Raw genomic sequence first — 21060 nt, 5'->3', positions numbered from 1 at the left:
AGGGCAGTGCTGTGGTCTATGCCAGATGCAGCTTTTTGGGGGATTCTTTAACTTGGGAGCTCCTTGCACCTGGCGAACAGTGTTAGAGGAGAGATCGTGGCTTTGTGCTGCACTTACAAGTTGGGCTGCCCTTAGGCACAGACATGGCTCATGCAAGGCTGGTGTACCAGGTGATAGTTGGTATTGTGTGTGCTGCAGCCTCATACCTGACCYTCTCTGTGGTCTGAGGTGAGTCTAGAGGAAGGTGTCCCTGCCCAAGGCAGATGAGTTGSAATTCGTTGATCTTTAAGGTCCCTTCCAACCCAAACCATTCTGTTATTCTGTGATGATTAGAGGAATATGTGACATATACCCTTTATCCTCAAGGCCTAGCTTCTCTTGCATGCCCTGAAAAATATGTGCTGTAAATACCTGCGAACATACTGTGGAGTAAGATGGATCTGTTATTGCTAGTGCAGGCCAGAATTTGACCTGTACTTCATGGCTTTAACCTGCCAGGTGGCAAGTACTAGGTAGCTAGTGAATTGGGCCCTTGGATTACAAAATGCAGTAATTGTCTCTTTTGCATGCCCAGGTACTACAACTGGACGACAGCTGGTCCCCTTCTGCTGGCAATGCAGGCTTTCCAGAAACCTTTGCCAAAGGTAAGATTGAACAGGAAGGCTGGTAAGAGGAGTTTTGCAATGTTGCCATGGATTAAGGGAGGGAAATGGGTTGTTTACAAGAGAATCTGCACATCAGCAAAGTCTACCCAACACATAGCCATTCATCTATCTTATGTTATGGACTAAATAAGGACTAAGTTTGGTCTGTGAATAGTGTTTATTTACTAGGCTAAAGTTATGACAACTATGTTGAAGAAGGAAAACTTATTTTTTACTTCATTAATATGGATTATAAACATAAATTATATTGACCCATGTTAGTGTTTGCTGTAGCTGAATACTTGGTATTTGCTTTCCATTTTATATGCATACAGCATATATTATTAAATAAATATAAGTAACCTCAGTCAATACGCTTTAACTACTAGATGAGGAAGGCCTGCAGCTTGCTAGCTTTTTGTTTCTCAGSTGGTTGTTCATAACTCAGGTAGGTAGTGCCAGATAGATATGACTGTGTGATGACTGTGTGTTGGCTTATATTGTTTATAAATAAATTTGTTGAAGAAATAAGTTCAATTCCACAGGACCTGGTTCTACAGAGGTGCTCATGACAGAAATACTGTAAATGTATATAAAGAAGTAATATCACCACTGGCACTTTTCCGTCTTGGTTAGCCATGGATTTAATAAATTTTGGAACCTAAACTTTCCTCCTGCCAGTTGCAGCATTTCACATATCTTTGGGTTTGTTCTGTGTGAATTCAAATGCTATCTCTGTTACCATCATGKTGAACTAAAAGTTTCTTGAAAACCCAGAATGTTTTCTGCCAGTGTTTTTTTCTTAGTGCCACCTYTATGTGCAGTCATGTGCAGCTGCATGGTTCCGCCCAGAGTAAAATAAATTGAACATAAAAGTCCCAAGTATCTGGTAAACCTGGCTTGAATTTCAAAGATGTCWCAGAGCCAGATGTTTCATGCATTACTGCAAATGTTCTAGTAGTCGTCAAAAGTGGGTGGGATTCATCCCAGGGGTCTCAAATGCCCACTGAAGATTTGTAGTTATCCTACTCTGTATTTGTTGGGTGCTCCTACAGTGTGATTCAGACCTTGATAGGGGCTTGTTGGGTCTTCTGTGGCAATAAAATTAATGTGACTGCCTTTTAAATTAAATACTTAAAATACTTTAAATTAAATACTTGGAAGCCTGAGCCAGATGTCTTGGGTTTTGCCTATGTTTCATATGGATAAATGGAAAGAATTGTTATCAAATACTTTTCCATAATGTTGCAGGAGATGGYAATTCTTTCAACAGCATTATACTTATGCCATTAGTCATATGGGTTATTATTTGTGAAAAAACTTCTCTGAGAATGAAATTCAATGTGTTTGCGATTTTTTTAGTGGTTAATTTATATTCTGGATGCTGATTGCTTTCTAGAGAGTGAGTTTTAATTTAGTGGAGAAGCCTGTATTTATAGTTGGAACAGTGTCTATGATTGGAAAGGTTTATTTGGTTTATTGTACCTCTGAAACTAAAATGAATCATTTATGTTACCAGTCATTCTACTGGTTTTCTTCATGACTTGTTACTTACAGTTTTGATTTGCAGTAATAATGAAACTAAGGAATTGAAAGACTGAGACACTTTATTAAAACAGAGTTCATGAAGTGATTGAAAGTGGAAGTTTTTTGCAAAAAAAATTCACTTATGTTTTGTAAAATGTACTTAAATGCACATCTAATTGTAGGCATGTGAATTCCCTCACTAAAAGTTTATAGGACATCTGCTTGAAGTTGTTGACATGTTTGAGAATCTCCTTAAATTGTAACTGTTGTTCTCAATGGTGGCACTCAGTTCTCAGTAGCTCCATCTGCTCCCTGTTTTTCTCATTTTGTTTGAAAAGCTGTACTTTATTCCTCTGTTCCTTCTTTTTTTTTTTTCTTATGTACTTTAGATAATATAGGGAAGAGAGCCTATGGAAAAACTGAGAAAAGGGATCCATTGCCCCACACATTATCTGAATACAGCCCCCTCTCTTGAATGCTAAGAGTTCTTAGATTTTTTTTAAAATATTTTTTAAAATCGCTAATCACAGCTTTCTTTTGGTGACTTTGCTTTCAATTGAAGCTATTATCCCAGAAATACAGTGTCCAAGCTGTTCTAGGGTGTACCAAACCCAGTGGCCATTTTTACCATAATATTTTCCCATTTCATCTGTTGCTTTCTTTGAGAGAAGGAATCCAGCTCTCCTTGTTACAATGCATAAGGCTCYAGGCATTATGGATATTAAAAGAAACTTCTCTGGTGGTGTCTAGTATGTAGAACCGATTGTAGAAAAGTAGAAAAGGYTTATGAAAGAAACAATTTAAACATTTTCAGTCAAATTCATGGCATGATAATTCATAAATTTATATTTCATAAACTCATACAACCTAGTAACTTTGCTTTTTTCCTAAGCTGGTGATTAAATATGAACTTTGTGAATAACTCTCTTGCATGCCAGTTTGTTACTGTTTTGCATGATGCCTCCTTCAGGAAGTGATATTTTTCTTTTTTTTACATATAATTTGTACTAGATAACTTAATTCTCCATTCTAGACATAATACTAATATCTCTTTATATTTTTTTTTCTTCTTCGATTTCCTTTCTTTTTCACTTTCTTTTTAAAAATACCATAAGTATTCATGCTTAAGTTACTTCAGAGCAGCTCTGGATACCATTAGATTTTGCTTTAGTAGAATTTATGGTCCACAGACAGTATGTTTACTTTTATTCTATTTATTATCAGTTAAAATTGTGTGTTTGGCACTTTTTCATTTACGTATGTCAGGTTGTCCTTTATTTTGGGCCTCTTTTATGTTACCATCCATTTATCACAGGCAACTGTGGAATCTATAATGAGAGACAAGATGCCCAAAAAAGGTGGAAGGTGGTGGTTTTCATGGCGAGGGAGGAACAGCACCATTAAAGAGGTAAGTTTAAGCAAGCAGAGTTTCCTTCTGGTTGCATTGGGAAGGCTGGATARCTGCATATTCATCCCCCAGAACTTCACTTCAGACAGTAGCTTGGTATTCAGTTTTACTGAGAATATACACATTCAACACATTCTGAAGCCTGATTTGCTTTGAATTCAGAAAGCTTTGGATTAGACCCGACCTGAAACATTTGCCTAAAGAGTTTCAGTTCTGCRTTTATTTTCATTTCACAAATCAGAGGCGGTATTATCTAATGTATTAAATCTCTATTTGGGAACCTAGAATCAAAGAGTTGTGTCACTAATTTAAAGTTTTCTTGCGGATTACCTACCTGTCTGCATCTTTTTTTGATAGCTGAAGAGCAGACATTTATGAGTAGTGTGTGCTGTAAAACTCAGCAAAACCTAAGATGGAAAACTTAGTATATATATTTGGTTTGCAAGGTTTTCTGAGTTTCTTTTCTGAGCTTTAAATTTTGTGTTAACAATCTTAGAGTCATGGATGAATATTAGAAAACTGAAAAAGTCGAAGCTTTATATGAAATATTGATCTCCTGTCTAGACATATTTAAAGTTGGCTAGTAAAACCTCTTCATATTAATTTTACTGCTGAAGAATTAGTACTTGAAGGGAGAAAATGACTTCTAATACAATTTTATGGTTGTGCCTCAGTCAAGAACTTCTTTAGCCTTGCATGAAATAACCATTGTACTGATCTGTGGGTATAGGCTGCAGAGCATGAGATTTTAGTTTTATAGTTTGGACTATTTGGAATTTACTTTGGAAGTTTGGTTATCTCTTAAGCTCTGGCAGCTTTAAATGGAGCTATTTAAAGTAGAACTATTTACTATTTAGAAATCTTGTAGGGTGACTTTGAYAGTGTTCAGCATCTACTCAAGAGCAGTTTGGAATGTTTTACTAGATTAAAGATTTTAATGATTCTGTGAAAGGTAATTTGTGGGTTATTTTTTTTCCTTCTCAAAGTCATGCTTTCAGGTGAAGTCTGTTTATTTCAGGTGTATGAACTGTGTAGCTATGGAGTAGATCTCAGAAMTTCAACACTACTAGATGTAAAATCTGATATTTTTTTATGTCTTCCCTGCAAAACTAAATTTTAATTATTCTTCTGAGTTTTATAGTTGCAATTTTTAGTTCTTTGCACTGCCTTGATTTTTTAAGGGTTTTACTTTGCCTACAAGCAAAGGAAACAAACATGCTGTTGACTTTTGCTAAGTCTGTACAAGGCAGAATTTGATTTTGAAATACTTTTCTRAAAACATTTGCTTTCTGCTCAACAGAGAGAGATGCACAGCTACTTATACTTGTRTTTTTACAGGAAACAAAGCCAGAGCAAGGTGAGRGTGGACTTACAGAAGACTCTTCACAGATGAGCAGGGCAAACAGGTACCCCCAAAGTCATCTATACCTGAAATAAGCAAGAGTTGCCATTTAAAAATGAAAGCAWATTACCACATCCATTTGAACAAAGAAATACTCTGTCAGTGAAATAATTTTAATTTTTTACTTACTGCACTACATAAGTGCAGATAGGAGGGCCTTACCCATGGCAGGGCTGCAGACCTTGTGAGTGCACTCTGGCATTTCTGTGGTTTGGCTGGCAGCTCTGGGACACATTCCAGCCCCTTGGAAAGGAACTGTAATTGGAGCAGTTGTCCAAAGCTACATGCATTTCTCTAGAGTTTTAGAAGGAACATCACAGATGAACCCATGCTGTTGTCAAATCCCAGTTGCTAAAATATTTGATTTACTTAGATTTATGGACTGACAAATTAATTGGTTCCTGCATATTTTGGAAAGTTAAGGGACTTTCCAGCTTGTTTTTCACAGGCAATAGTCATGATTTTCTGTACTTCTTTTGAGGATTGCAGAAGTCTATTCCTTCTTGTGCTGCTAACCAATCATACTGTATAGCCAGACTCTCACCTTGGAGGGCTCCATCAGATGAGCTTTAGTTTGCTTTGGAGGGATGAGTTASCCAGGGACAGCTCTCCTACCTTGCCCCTTTTCTGTGCATACAAACCTTGATGTAAAGACAGTTTGTTCGTGTGCTGGCTGCAGTTACAGCTGAAAAGGGCCAGATTCAAATATGCTTTATGCTCATGAAATGAGGTTCAGGGGTCACCTTTCTGAAACAAAAAGCTGCTCTTCTCTATGGTGGTCAGCAGTTGCAGTCCAGACATATGTGCTGTAAGGAGGATTCTTCATTCTGTAGATCAATTGCTATGTCCGTTACCTCTCTGAGACTGAGAACCACAGAGTAAATTGGAAAGGCTGATTTTCTTTTTAAGGATGACAAGTGACACGTAGGTCTGTTTGATATATGGTTGTTTAAAGATACAATTTAAAGTAGGATTAAGACTTCAAGCAGGCTAGATTCTGAAATTGGTGTTCTTTGCTTGAATTTTAACTGGCCTTAGAAGTCTCTCATTAAAAATTCATTGTTTGCAAGCAGAATGTGACAAGTAGAATGTTGAGTAAAGCTTTTGCGATCAAATGTCACAAAGGATAAGATAGGCTTTTGAATGTTGCTAGTCATGACATGAAGTACCTTGATATTGGGTCAAGACTTCTAACTTCAAACAACATCCAGGTGTGATTGAAATAAGAGGCCAAATACTGATTATTTTAAAGATGAGATTTGTAGCATCTGAAAGAGTATTTTAACTTACACCGACAGTGATAGAATTTTTTACTGCAGGAAAAAAATCTTTATTGTAGGAAAAAAAAATCTTTCTTTCTGAGGAAAGATATCCTTAACAAGGTTCTAAAAGATGGCTGTAGCAGAATAAAAGTAGTTATATACCATTGTGTATTTCAGCAGAATAGTGTGAGGGAGCTCAGGTTTTATGACTTTTCATGATTGTATTCTGAACACGGTAATCCTGCAAATCCTGGAAAAGAATAATCCAGTTATCTTAAATTGCTCATTGAAAGGAAAGGAGGAGTTATTCTGTAGAATAAAATTTCCATAACCTACATTTTTTTTAAAATTAATTTTCAAATTCTTTTGGGGGAGGAGAGAAGAGGGGAGGAGAAAGTCAGCATAACAAGTGCCTCTTTCTTCTCCCGAAAACAGAGGATTTTTTGTAGTTATGATATCTAATGGGTATTTTTTTATCACTGTGGGATTTTTGAGTTTATATAGCACATTAATTTATATTTATTAAATTTAAGTATTGAAAACTTTCGTTTTCCTGTAAAAATCCAAGTTTGAATAATAGGGAATGTATGAATGGAAGTTTGGTACTCCATTGATATATTAAAACTCATGGTGTGAATGATATCCTGTGAGACAGTACTCAGTAGCAGAGAATCAATGAACTTATTTGGTGACTCACTGTTAATGCATTTTTAATGGATACTGAGATGCATTTACTGGCATGATAACATCATTTTCTGTGTGTGCAATGTTCCAGAATAAAAGATGAATCTTCTTCAAGCGATGAAGACCCTAGAGCTGCCAAAGAAAACCTTGGGTCATTACAAACAAACTCCAGTCATCTCTCATTATTGTCTGGAATCAGTTACAAAAAGTCACTTCGACTCACTTCTGACCAGCTTGTGAGTTAATTTTACATCCTTGTCCTGAAATGTCATTTCTAATTCAACACAAACCTTTACTGTTATTCAGGCTTCAAAGCTTAATTGGCTCTTATGTCTTGCATTTAATTCTCTCTCATTATAATTTTCATGAAAGCCTTTTCCCTTCTCTTTTCTGTATTAAGCATGAATGTTGTCCCTTGCAGCAAGTGCTGGGGTTTGGAGATGGGATCTCATTTAGAAAAATATCAAAATTAAATTCCAAAGTGTATATTTGTCACTGGAGTAAGTGTATTGGAACCACATCCTTTTTTGTAGTATGTGAAATGTGCATATAACAGAGCTCTTTTCTTTCTTTTCCTATCTTTCATTTTCTCTCATTTGTAGGCATTTTGCATAAATACTGCTTTCTGTTAGCAACTTCTGAAAGAGCTGCTTGTGAATTTAGTATGAGGCCACCCTATTGATTTATTTGGAGCTTATTAATTTCTTCGAAGCCAATTCTCTTCCTCTGTGACAGAGGTGTTTTGACTAATGATGACAAAACTGTTACAGTTTTGTGTTCTGTACATTTCAATTTAATCTGGAAAAAACAGGCTACTTTAGGGAAATACTTCTTGTCATCTTAGGTACAGACAATTAATTTTCTGAAGTAAACCTGCACAAGGCACACAGCATTAAACAACCCATCACTCACTGCCTGGATAATTTGTAAGAAATGCAGTTTTTCWTAAGAGACAGATGGGATGTGTTGGTAATTTTCTATAACAAAGAGAAAGCAGGGGTTACACAAATAAAATRGGACTTTTCAGTTTCAGAAACCTTGCAGAAATTAGCTGAAACTAAAACTACACTTAAATTGGTTTCTTGATGAAACGGTGGGTGAGACTCATCAATTACCCATCACTTGTTGTGTATTCTCATCTCTTTTTCACTTTTTAACAAATTGAAAAATTGCAGTGAAAGGTAACAAAGGAAAAGATACACAAGTGCATTAAATTCCTACAGGTCTTGGGAAAATGAACAGTTAGGTCGTCAAATAGAATCTAATCAGTACCCTCTTGTCCTGCATGTCACTAAGCAGCACAGGGGACAGCGAAGAGCAGCTAAGTGGGAGAGTTAAGGATATTTACTGGAGGCTGAAGGATAACAGTTCATCTGGTGTGAGAGGTCAATTATTGCATAAAAGAGATGTAATACTGTAGAACACAAATCCCCATAGAAAAGCTCTTAATTAGAGTTTATGGAATTGTTTGTTCCTTACATTTCTCTCTGCATGTATATCTGTCTTTCAGAATGGAAAACCCCTGCAGGTTGTCCCTATTCCCTCATTTGTTACTGTTTATGTGGACATTTGGGGATTTTTTTTTAAATATACCTGATTGTGAAACAGAATATTTTTGTCTATTTGTTTTGTTCTGTTCTGTAAATCAATGCCTAATACACATGGCATAGGGTAAACCTCTGCTGTTGTTACTTAGAAAAGCTCTGCTGAAAGCAGTAAAATTCAGTGTGACCACAYTGGGTTGACTGGTTGGTTCCAGGTGTCCAGCCAAGCCCCTCTATCACTCCCCTTCTCAGTGGGAGAGRGGAGAGACCATAAGATGGATAAGCAAAGAGAAAAACAAGTTTATTCCACTTCCTACTAGTGAGGGATGTTCAGCCACTTACCAGAAAGCAAAGCTTYAGCTCTGGAAGGCAAACATTATAAAATAACCAGTGCCCCCTGTTCCTTCTCTTTCCTTTAACTTTTTTATCTGAGCTGATGTCACATGGTATGGAGGAATGCCCCTTTGGTTAGTTTGGGTCAGCTGGCCTGGCTGTGTCCCCTCCAGGATCCTGTCCACTCCCAGTCCCTTGCTGTGGGGGAATTTTGGAGAGGCTGTGCTGATGCTGTGCCAGCTCTGCTCAGCAGCAGCCAAAGCACYGGTGTGTTACCAGCACCTTCCAGCTGCCAGTGCAAAGCAGGGCACTGGGAGAGCTGCTGTGGGGAAATGAGCTCCAGCTCGACCAGACCCAATACAATTTCCACCTCTTATTCCATAGCATTTGTGTCATACTCAGTTCCTGCATAATTCATATATCGTCTAACTGTTCCATTGTATTTATTTCTCATTACTGAAATTCTTTCTTACCCACACATACAACTTAGCTACCTTTGTAAACCATCTCTGTACCAAACAAATATTTTCATTAGCTACTATCCCCTGTCCTTTCACAGATACTTTCCCATTTCATGGGCTTCTTCCACCCCTCCAGATTTATGATTTGAGCTCCATTCTGTGAGTGCTCATGGATGGATGCTTAGGAATGGAGAAGCAGTACGCTTGGTTGTTGGACACCAACACTATCCCAGTTTGGGTTGTCATCACATTGCCCTTGCTCCTTGCAAAATTCATTCTTCATCAGTTAATGTCATTCCTGCTACTTTGCTCCCTGTGACATACAGTTTACACCTGAGATTATTTTTCCCTCAAGGTTAAATATCCCTGAGGCACACCCTGGGTCTCCCTRTCTTTCTGCACTATCACCCAAGTACACCCTGGTCTTTGGGTAAAGACAATCCTGCAAATGCGTTTGTCTTTATGGGAGGAGAAATCCACACCAATTTCCCCAGCCAGATACAACAAGGCAATGATCATCTGCGACTTTTACACTGCATCCATTTCCCATTGTTGATCAGCTTGCTGATAATGTCTTGCAGAAAAGCCTAAAGCTCAAGAATGGCCCCAATGATGTGACCTTTAGTGTAACAACCCAGTATCAAGGCACCTGCCGCTGTGAAGGCACCATTTACCTGTGGAATTGGGATGATAAAGTTGTTATTTCTGACATTGACGGAACAATCACAAGGTGAGCAGGGAGAGCCTTTGTATGCAAGGACAAGTTGCCCTTTAGTCTAAARGAAAACGTAGTTAGCAGGGAATGTTAATCACAGAATCTTCATATTCCAGTGTTTTGGGAGGTTTTATTTCTTGTTGGTTTAAAATTATTTGTATTTCAAACAATRCAAGAACCATTAGCTGAATTCTTAATTTAATAAAGACACATGCCATATGGGCCAATTATTTGTCACCTGTTGGTGTTCCATGATAGAATTTACAGCAGTGTTGGAAGGCCTTCTGCAAAATCCTAATCTTTTTGTTGCATCATACTTATGAAGGAAGTAGTAATTAAAAGGAGGAATTAAATAGGAAGGAGTAATTACAGAGAAAAAAACATGTGAATTTTCTTTTAAAAAGCCTTCTTTGAGCATTCCAGTGAGAAGTGTTATTATTTAGAAGACTAGACTCCAAAATCGATGTCAGAACTAGAATCTGATGGAAAGTTTCAGATTAGAACTTTGGGYAAAACTCACAATTTTGGAGTGACCAAAATGCTTTACCACCTTCCTGATTTCTATTTATTTATTCTATTTAGCATTGGGGAAAACAATTGTGTGYGGAACAGGGAAAGCACAAAATAAAAATACAAGATTGTCTTTTGAAGTGAGATGTTTAAATTTGTTTTGAAATAAATTCCTTTCAAAATCAAACCTATATGTAATTAGGAAAAAGAACAAGGAAAAATAATTTTGAAGAGCAATCTGTGAGAAATTAAAATACTTGATTTAAGCTGAAACTCTCTTGTGTTTTTTCCATTGTATATCTAACTTCTCATTTGGTGCCAATGTAATTAATCTCTCCCCACTTTGCTTTCTTCAGTAAATTGAATGGGATCTATTCTCACTCGTATTGATCTGCCCAGAGTTACTGAATCACTTCACCTTACAATACCAAAGCAAATCATCCTAAATTGCTGCTCAATATTTTTTCCTCTAAGATGCAAGTTACTCAGGGTGTGGACTTCTTGCTGTGTATCTGTACAATGCTTAGTCAAGCAATATGCTAATTTGCACTATTTGTTATTATAGTGTGAATAATTTTCTCTCACATAAAGTGAGAAATAACGCTGAAGCCAGAATAAATATTTCAAAATAGTTTAAGCCAGGAGTTGGTCACATATAATGTGGAAAAGTTAGTTTGAAGCAAGTTAGAATGTGACTTACCTCATACTTTCAATTTCCCATAAACTTCCCTTATGGGTGGGTTTGGTTTATTTAGAAAACATTTAATGTAAACCTCAAAAAGTATGCTTAGCACTGGTGGCCTCCTAGAGGTCTGATCGATGGCCTGTGTGCTGTAACTGCCTTATTACCTTGTGGGTCACAAGCTTACCTATCTTGGGACACAGGAGTAATTAAAACATGGCCACTGATGAGCATGTTAGACTATCTCAAAAAAAGGGGAATAAAAATAATTCTCTTCTTATGACAAAAAGCCCCTTATAGAAAACTGTATTTTCATTTGCAGCTAGCCAGGTAGKTTTGTGGGGTTTGTATTAGACTTGACTGTTACTATACATTTTTTTTTTTAACAATTCAATTATATTGTTTTTCCTTTATTCAGGTCAGATACCTTAGGTCATATTTTGCCAACTCTTGGCAAAGACTGGACACACCAAGGGATTGCAAAGTTGTACCATAAAGTGAGCCAGTGAGTATTCAGTAAATTGGTTCATGGATCCATGGCTTGTTTGTGTTTATTCATTTGTATGTAAAAAATAAAATTTTTCTTGTCTTCTCTTAACCTTCTCTTGTAAGGGTGACAATTTCATTGATATCTTGTTGCTTAAGTGATGCTTACACAGTGTAAACATCTGCTGCATGATATCCAAAGCAAAACCTGCTTTGTGTTACTAAAAGCAAAAGCTCCCTATCTACGAATAGTGATTGCTCTTCCAGCTATCCCAAACAGATACTGACAGTTAGTTCCAAAGTCTGTAGTAATTTGAATGAGTTATGCAGTTGCAGCAAGTGTAACTTGGCAAACTGGGAATTGCAGCAGTATTAATTTGTAAGATGCTAATAATACACTTTCCCTTCACTTCTTGTTGAGGAGATTGTGAAATGTGTAAAGACTCTGTGGCCCAGGGTGGTCAGTGGAGGTGGAATTCTTCTTGCTAAACTTGACTTACCTGGAGTCATACAGGGATGGAACCTAAAACATATGGAATAAATCTGTTTAGGGGAGTTCCCTTTCTTTCCAGTGAGTTGAAAGGGAGGTCAGTGAAGCAGCTTGGATTTGAGCTGTTTAAACATCAGGCTTCTACTCAGGCAAGATAAATCTCATCCTTAAACCACAGCACAGTGTCTTATCTTGGCTAGAAATCTATCCATTTTGGATATTCAGTGTTAATATTATTGTTGTTTTGTKTGTTGTGTAAATAATGATGAGCTTCAAAGACATGGATGATGATCTGCTGATTATAGAATTTATTTTTTTTATTTCTGTATGTAAGTGTTGCTAATCCATAGTTAAATTGCAAGGTTAGGAGGGATCAGTCTTAAAATATTTTTGTCATTGGTTAATTTTGAGAGTAGGTGATAAGTAAAAGTTGCTTGAAGTGCATTTGAGGTTATTGTAAGTCAGGGCCTAAGGAAAAGGCTTTAACCTGACAACATCATTGCTTTGGTTGCTRTRTTATAGYCCAGTAACTAACCTGTCCACRGTAATAAATACCTTCCATGCCATTGGAGCTGGTAAAGGACTTRGATTCATCATGTTTACTTGTGGCTGTTATATCATGTTTAGAAAAAGATATTTTGTTCCATTAGCTGTTGAAGAAATACCAGGCAACAGTATATGAGCTGTGCTTCAGGTCAGTTAATGTCATTAATATTATATCCAGGTATGACCTTGAGCAATTTATTCCAAAAAAATGAGGATGCTTCCTCTGAAAAAAAAAAGGATGTTTCTTCTGGTGAATATGTTCTCTGATGAACAGGAGAGAAACAATTAGACTGTCCTAGCTCATGTGTGGGAACGTCTCTTGGTGAGCTAGGCCAGTGCAAAAGTACAAGTGTACTGTTGGTTCCCCAGATACATTTTACAATGTAGTCAAGCCACTGTGTACACTGGAAGATCAAAGAGTATGGTGATTTTTGTAATTACCCATTGAGAGAAAAAAGGAAATGAAGAATGAATTGATGTCTGAATGGGATCAGATGAAGTATCTTATTTTAATTTTTACAAGGAGGATTACTGATTGCTGTTTTCTTCTATTGCATTAATGTCAGCTTTTCTTATGTATTCAAATTACCTTAAACGTTCGAAGAACCTCCGGTACACATCACAACTCTCCTCTTAGTTAATCTGATTTGTTCTGTGTACTAGGGTTATGCTAAGGTTCGTTTATTGCTTTTTGTTTTACATGGGTGATGAATTATAAATTATGGATGATAGAATCTAAATTATGCCAGACTCTTGTCTGCATTAGACATACGTGTTCACAGAAAAGACAGGACAGCCTGGGAATTCACRTGCTGAGTTCTGTGTATAACCTCTGCATTACATTTGGTGAAAATGTTAATTAATTTTTTTAATTGCAGTTGTTATTTCTGTGCCTGTCAGCGTTATCAGTTGTTAGGGCTTTGATGATCATAAACATAGGAGGAAAAATAGATTTGAGTCATGTTGGTTTTCAAATTACTGAGTTAATTATGTAGTGGCTAGATATTACAGCTGAACACCGTATAAATGCTTAATAGTTAGATCTAATGACCATGCGTGCACTGAATACACTATTTCTTTATTTTATGAACAGTAATTTTTTAATAGGAACTGGAAAGTAAATTGCTAGTAGGTTGAACTAATATCYGATACAACTCTGTTCTCATGAGCAGAATCAAAGGCAACCTGTGACTTATGCCAAAACTTTTATTTCAGTRTCAAGTTAAAGATTATTTCTCATACTGTATTTTGAAGCTCAGATTTGTTCCAGCTTGAGGAAGTGTGTTACTGCTGCTCTTAGACTGGTCTTGTTTTGCAGAGGCCCAAGAGGCAGGAATGCAGCACTGTTAATACAGCAAAGGCCTGTGTCCCATTGCTTTATGCCAAGTGTTTTCCTCTTTGCCGATGTCATTTCAGTTTATTCTAAGGACAGTGGTTCCACCCCACAAGGGTGGATGGGAAGCCATAAGAAGTCCTAAGTCCTGAGAGGAGCAGAGATAAATGAGCCCTCTTTAGGTGTAATTACTAAATGCAGTGGAGCTAGACAGGTTTTAATTATCCAGTTTTCTGGCATAAATGTTTTTACTCCTTTTAAATTAAGTCTACGTTAAACATAAGTCTRTTTAGCAGTCATGATTTTATTAATGTAAAAGTAAACCCACAAAATTTTAATATCTAAACACCTGCTTTATTTTTACAGTAGTTTCTTCTTTTATATCTGCTCACAGAAATGGATATAAATTTTTGTACTGCTCAGCACGTGCTATTGGAATGGCAGGCATGACCAGAGGATACTTGCACTGGGTCAATGAAAGAGGAACTGTGCTGCCTCAGGGGCCAGTTTTGCTGAGTCCAAGCAGCCTATTCTCYGCTCTTCACAGGTAATGCAGTTTCACTTTTACATAGAAAGAAACTCTGAGCTTGGTGGACTCTGAATTACCAGGTTTTTTAATTGGGAGTGCTTGAATTTTATTTTTTTTTTTACATATTGGTGCAAAATTTAATTAAGATGATTTTTTTTTAGAGAAAGACCTAAATTCAGTAGATATTCAATATATATTTTTTGCTTAGTTTGTKTCTTAGATATCTGTTGAGGCACAGCTGTGTTCACTGTTTACCAATGGGTACTGCTTGGTGACTTCATGTGTTTAACATGGTGTGTTAATATTTAGCTATGGGAGACATGGGGACATTTCCATAGCAATCATTCTTGTCTTCACCTGTAACATGTTCCAACTGGCATAAGTATATTTTTGTGGAAGATTATTTCTTGGTGGGTTTTGAAGAAATTAATGTGAAAATGAAATGAACTTTTTATATGCCTGACTGCAGTTTGGGATTCTGTGAGGACAATGTTATCTTTTCTAGGTGTTGAACTGCAGTGAGTGAATAATAATAGAACAGATTATGAATATTGTACCTTCTGCCTAATTCAGCGAAGCATGTCAAGTGATTACTGAAAATATTTTAAGCTGTTAAAAGCTGCTGTGACAGGATAGATTTCATTAGAATTTTTAATGGGAGGTTGTTCAGATGTTCTCCTGATTGAGTGACATGCTACAGGCTGTCTTACCAGTCATGTTCTAAATATAAGAAACCGTGAAGGTATTACAGTGCACTTCTCAGACTGAATAAGAAATGCAGTGAAAGGGTAGTTACTGTTACTTTGTGCTCCTCATATCTAGAAATACATTAAAAATGCCACTCTTTTTGGTGTCTTGTTTAGACTAAGGAGTGTCCATCTTTCTGTGTACACTATTGTAACTGCTGAGGTGTGTAGATAGTATATGATTTCATTGTTATCCATAGATTTAATCCTTTTAGGTTTAAGATCAGGTGCATGTGAGACTGAGGAAAGGTGGTTTTATTCGTCTTTTGGACATTCTCAGACACTGATTTACACATGGATCTGCTGTTCCAAAGGGCTGCTTTACTTCTGTGAAGCTTCTGTACTATTCRCATCTTCCTTGACATATGTGTTGGTGCTAGGATCTTGGATTCTGAGCTTCTTAAGTGCTTTTGTGTCATGCTGGCATCTTCCTRTGTTATGGGAACTCCAGACTCTGCCACCTGTTCAGTCTTCTTGCCAAGAGAAGCTGTTATGAAAGGGCTTTTGCCCAGAGATGAGATAACTCCTCTGTTCATTAATGAATTCTATATTCTGTAAGGAGCAGCTGAAGAGAAATAGAAGATTCCTTTATTCCTTAACTTTTACTAATTAGCAGTGGTGAAGAACCTGACTGTAATTCTGTGTTAACAGGCTGAGGTGCTTCTAACACATATGGTGATTGCAGTCCTTTTAAAAATAAAATATAAAAAAAAAAGCACTGTAAACAGTGAGGGCTAATATAATCTGTGAATCATTCTGCAGTTCTCAGGAGGCAGTTTACGTGATGACATTTTATGCCTCATAAGGATTTATTTAGCAGCTMCTCTCAGTAATCCACCATCCTTGCTCAGTAGCCATCTTTGTAATGCAGGTTTCAATAGAAGTTCCCTTGTTTCAGATAATTTATTTACTGTGCCCGTTATGTAAGCTTGGGAATACTGTTTTGTTTTCATGGGCACTCTGACTCCTAAAAGAAGATTTGTTGGAGAAGGGTGGATGCTATGCAGTATGTAGCTGCAAATGTTGAATGAAGAAAATAAAATGCTTTTTGGTGTGTGCTTACTCATCTCCCCTTTTTTATCGTTTCAGGGAGGTCATAGAAAAGAAGCCAGAAAAATTTAAAGTTCAGTGTTTGACAGACATCAAAAACTTGTTTTATCCCAACACAGAACCCTTTTATGCTGCTTTTGGAAACAGACCTGCTGTAAGTAATGGCTGAGTTTATTTCTATTGCAGAGAACAGAAAGATTGCTGTTATTTCATGACTCTGTTGTATTAAAACCTAGAAGGTTTAAATGAGATTAAGAATATTTTATTAGGCCCTGTACAAAAGAAAATACTAAGGTTCTTCCTCAAAAATACCCTGATATAGGATTCAGAGATRGAAGAACAGCAAAGTAATGATGTTATATCTGCATAAATTAGCAGTTCAGCTTGTGTAGAAACACTGATCTCATTTTAATGAACACAGATACAGTGTCAGTGAGATCTGTAGGCAGACAGAAAATATTTCAGGTTTATATTGGTGGGACTTATATTTCAAATTCTAAATTTGTATSGAAAGTGATGCATTTGACATAGAGAAGGGGAGACAGACCTCTGTCACCATTGGAAGGGTGGGTGTTTGGGCTGTGGATGGCTCCTGCTCCTGCCCTGGGCCAAAACACTGTTATGCATCTGGGAAAGGAAACAGTCTCAGGGGCTTGGGCTGAGGTGTGGAACTGGCACATGATTATCCCTTCTTTAAAAGCATTATGGCAGTGGTGGCACAGGACCTCACTGTCCCATTGCTATATTGAATTGTTATATCATAAGCAGTTTAATTTCCATTATCAAGGCACCTTTAAACACATGATTCTGAAATAACTGTTTAAAAACTTCTGTGATGYTATATTGCGGATAATTACCTCTGGTTCAATTTTTTTTGAACCTCAGGGAAATATGCATTAAATAATGACTTTATTTCAATAAAATTTCAAGTAGAACACTAAGTTACAATTTCTAAAGTAATTACTGGTAGCTCACTCCATGCCTGCTGCCAGAGTGCAGGCTTCAGGTGTGTGATGTGCCCCTGGCTTTGTGAAGCTCAGGATCACAGCTTTCTCAAATTTCTACTCTGGATTTTCTGTTGTTTTTTATATTCTGTTGTGGTTTTTTGTGGGGGGTTTCTTTTTTTGTCTTGTTTGGTTTTTCTAAGAACAGACTCAGGGAAATTTCCATACGCATGGATGTTATAGGCATAGGCAGTGTGTGAACTGCCATGTTGGTGAATTCTTGAAGTGACTTCTGTTCACTTTTGTTCAGTTACTTAATTTTTTTTAAAGTCTTTACAATGTAAATATAAAAACAAAATTTGTTTCTCCATTAATATCCAATTTTTTACCACCTTGGCTTTTATGATCATGATTTTATATTAGGAAAATGGAGATTGTTTTTGCTCTGATCTTCTGGGAGATATTTTCAGCTTTGGTTTTGTCAAGCTTTTCTTCAGAACAGATCAAAACTTACTGATCTCCTTAACAATCTGAATTTCTTAGAAGACATTCTTAATTCTTACTTCTAATTGTACTTCCCATAGCTTTATCTGCATTACATGCTGAGGTCACTGCTGCTGTTTTGGCATATATTTCTTGCTTACCCTTCTTTTCCCCTTGCTCTGACATGGGTAATGGCAAATAATTATGCCACGAATCTGAACTCAGGAGCTATGGAATGGTTTTAGTGTGAATTTTGTGATCTTGTCCTTAAAAAATAATTCCTGTTTTTTGTGTCAGTCACATTTTAACCTCTGTACACTGTTGTAACATACTTGAACACACACAGGAAATTAAACATTCTCTGAAAGAAAAATGAAGGTGCTAATGCTTTTACATCAAATATCACCAGTTTTTTACTGAACATTGTTGTGTCAAGGGAGGTTCCTGAAAAAATGAACCTGATTTTGATTAACAATTTAAACTGAAGTGGCAAACTTCTTACCTAGCAGCAAATTGTCTGTTTCATGAACATTTCATTAGATTGACCTCATTTGTCACACAATGGAGAATTTCAGGCACACAGTAACTAGGTAAATTTAGTACTAATATTGTGTAAATATGTTCTTTTGTGTRATATATTCCAGCAAGATTAGACATGATTTTGCAAAGGCAGAATCATAATTCTTTTTTTTAAATCTTCTTTTTAGGATGTTTATTCATACAAACAAGTGGGGGTTTCTTTAAACAGGATATTTACAGTTAACCCCAAAGGAGAACTTATACAAGAGCATGCAAAGACAAACATCTCATCGTAAGTAATTTCTTATTCTTAATTTGCTGTGCTAACTTATGGCTCMAGTTGTCCCAAAATCCGTTTGATTTAAGTAATTAAAGAATCCTTAGGATACCTCAAASAAAACCAAAAAGGATTAGAATAAAATGCAGACTTTCTACTTCCTTTTAGTTAAATTGACAAAAAGAATTCTTTTGTATTTAGTRTAATATATTCCATCTACTTTAATCATGTAAAAGATTTAGAAGTGGATGATTTAGTCTGCGTAAAAATGAGACTCACTAGTTTGCTGACACCATATGCCTTTCCTGGCCTCTTCAAAATTTCCTTTTCCTGGATCTCCTATCTAGAAGAGCCAGAAAACAAAATCTGAAGAGAGAGTAGAGTGTTCCTAGCAAGATGCTTAGGCACTGGTAACCCCTAACACTGGAATGGCCTTTAGTAATGTTAAGTGTCCTTAACTGAAGGAGAGCCATATGTGTATAAAATATGAATAATCAGTTGAGCAGGGAGCTGCTTGAGCCAAGCTGGACAGAAATGGAGAAGCAGAATGTGATGCTTGAATATTTTAGCAGATGATCTGGGTGTAAAATGGCATCTGTTTCTCACTAGGTGAGTATCATGTGTTAGAATGAACAAATTAGAAGGAATTTCTTATCCTAACTGTGAATCCTTTCTGGAAGCTAAACACCAAAATTAAATGTAGTTTTATTTGTTTGAGGAGGGTGCCRTGTCCACCTTGTCCATTTGTAAGAACAGTCATGCCTTAGTGGTTAGGAACTTAAAATAAGTTCAAAATAAGATGATGTGAAATGGTTCAGCGTTCTTTTTTTTTTTTTCTTTTACAGCTATGTCAGACTCTGTGAAGTGGTAGATCACATTTTCCCTTTGCTGAAAAGAAGCCATTCTTCAGACTTCCCCTGTTCTGACACCTACAGCCAGTTCACCTACTGGAGAGAACCTCTGCCACCRTTTGAAACTCAGGATGTACATCCAGCCTCATCTTAACCCCATCTCCAAACTGGTGGTCTCACCTCAGTGGGTTGGCTTGTGTTGAAAGGACATCACTTGGCTTTTGCTGTTGCCAGTTCASTTGGAATCTGGGAAGTTGTACTTCTATAAGAGCATTATAATCTCTTRTTGTGAGCAAACTTAGGAATGCTTTTTAATACTTAGTCAGATTTCCAGACAAGAGGAGTCTTGCTAGGAATAGGAGTTGCGTTTCTAGATCCTCTCTCTGCTCCTCAAATTTTGCCATGCACTTTCATGATATGAGATCAATTAAAAGTGAAGTGATGTTGGAGTTGCAGTTGAATGTGCCATAAGGTTGTAACGTGGTTCCATGCCTGTTCTGTATCACTGAAGGCATCTTTCATCCCATCAGAGCCCCTTGCCAGTAAGGAAACTGAAGGTGCTCATCATTCCTGACATTGGTGGCACGGACAGGGATTGCAATCCGTGTATCAAAATTCTCTTCTCTCTGAAGAAGCAAATGATTCTTCCCTTCTCCCCTTGCTTGACCAACAACTGTTTGTTTAAGAGTTAATTACTGGTCTAGATCCTCAGCAGATGTAAATCAGTGTAGCTGTCGAAACCAATTGAGCTGTGTTTGATTTATTCCAGCCTGYTTTGACATGGGACATTTCTGAGGAAATAAATTATGTGTAATCTCAATAGAAAKTAAATGAAATAGGATGGCCAGATTCTTCCAGTCTTTCTCAGTTTGAGAAGCAGTATGCTTTAACAGTAGCTTTTTGGATCAAGGTAAGTGTGCAAGTGGAAAATACAGGCTACTGTGTATACCTTAGTGAAGTGGGYAATTTTCAGTAAACACATCTTTCCCACACACAGCTGAGGTTGAAGATTTGTTACTGAGCCAAAACAGTGTGGATTTTATCAAAATAGAATTGTTTTGTTTGAAATATTATTTTGGTTAAAATGTGAATTCTGATGCTGGTGAATGATGCATCTCAGGTTTTTACTGTATCGATTTTTTTGTTTTGTTTTCTACCATAACAAATGGATACTTCTAGTGCAATTTATTCTCCTTTAATGTAATGAAATGTATTTTTTCTTTTTTTTTTCCTTATTTATCCAGACACAAGCTGTAGATATTGCTTTTGACAGCCTTAAGACTGAACTGTGTGCACTAAAAGCAATACTGTGGATCAGTTGATAACATTTTCCAAATGGTCTGCCTTTACACWATGTGGTACTTAAACTATGGACTCCAAGTGCCCACATGCCAAATTATTTCAGACGTGTCGTAGTTATGAAAGAAACTTTCTTTTTCCTTTTGAGATATATTGAAAAGTCTGATTTTTCTCTGAAACACTGACATGAGATTCTATGTATGTTGTATTTCAGTATGGCTACACTRGTGGTTCACAAGCTGTGGTCTCTGCCAGCTTGTGGTATGAGGCTATGGTACATGTTTTGCAGCTGYTTTGTAGTGTTTTCAYTTAAGAGTTTAATAACAGGAAGGCYG

At 36.8% G+C, this 21060-nt stretch overlaps 1 protein-coding gene across 1 annotated transcript in view; it reads left to right on the top strand.

The window, feature by feature from the left end:
- LPIN1 (lipin 1) overlaps nt 1–21060 on the top strand; it is a 54834-nt gene extending 33774 nt beyond the window's left edge. The window contains exons 11-20 of the mRNA XM_057370477.1: nt 575–644; nt 3487–3579; nt 4918–4985; nt 7019–7163; nt 9847–9995; nt 11591–11677; nt 14422–14574; nt 16392–16506; nt 18487–18590; nt 19421–21060. Coding sequence (XP_057226460.1) covers nt 575–644; nt 3487–3579; nt 4918–4985; nt 7019–7163; nt 9847–9995; nt 11591–11677; nt 14422–14574; nt 16392–16506; nt 18487–18590; nt 19421–19580 — 1144 coding nt within the window. The 3' untranslated portion in view covers nt 19581–21060. The remainder of the gene's footprint in view (nt 1–574; nt 645–3486; nt 3580–4917; nt 4986–7018; nt 7164–9846; nt 9996–11590; nt 11678–14421; nt 14575–16391; nt 16507–18486; nt 18591–19420) is intronic.

Source organism: Malurus melanocephalus, unplaced genomic scaffold, assembly GCF_030028575.1.
Source record: "Malurus melanocephalus ecotype Western Australia unplaced genomic scaffold, MMel_1.1 scaffold_127, whole genome shotgun sequence".
In the NCBI taxonomy this organism is placed as follows: Eukaryota; Metazoa; Chordata; class Aves; order Passeriformes; family Maluridae; genus Malurus; species Malurus melanocephalus.
Note: the sequence above shows the minus strand (reverse complement) of the source record. Positions and strands in the feature narration are given on the sequence as shown.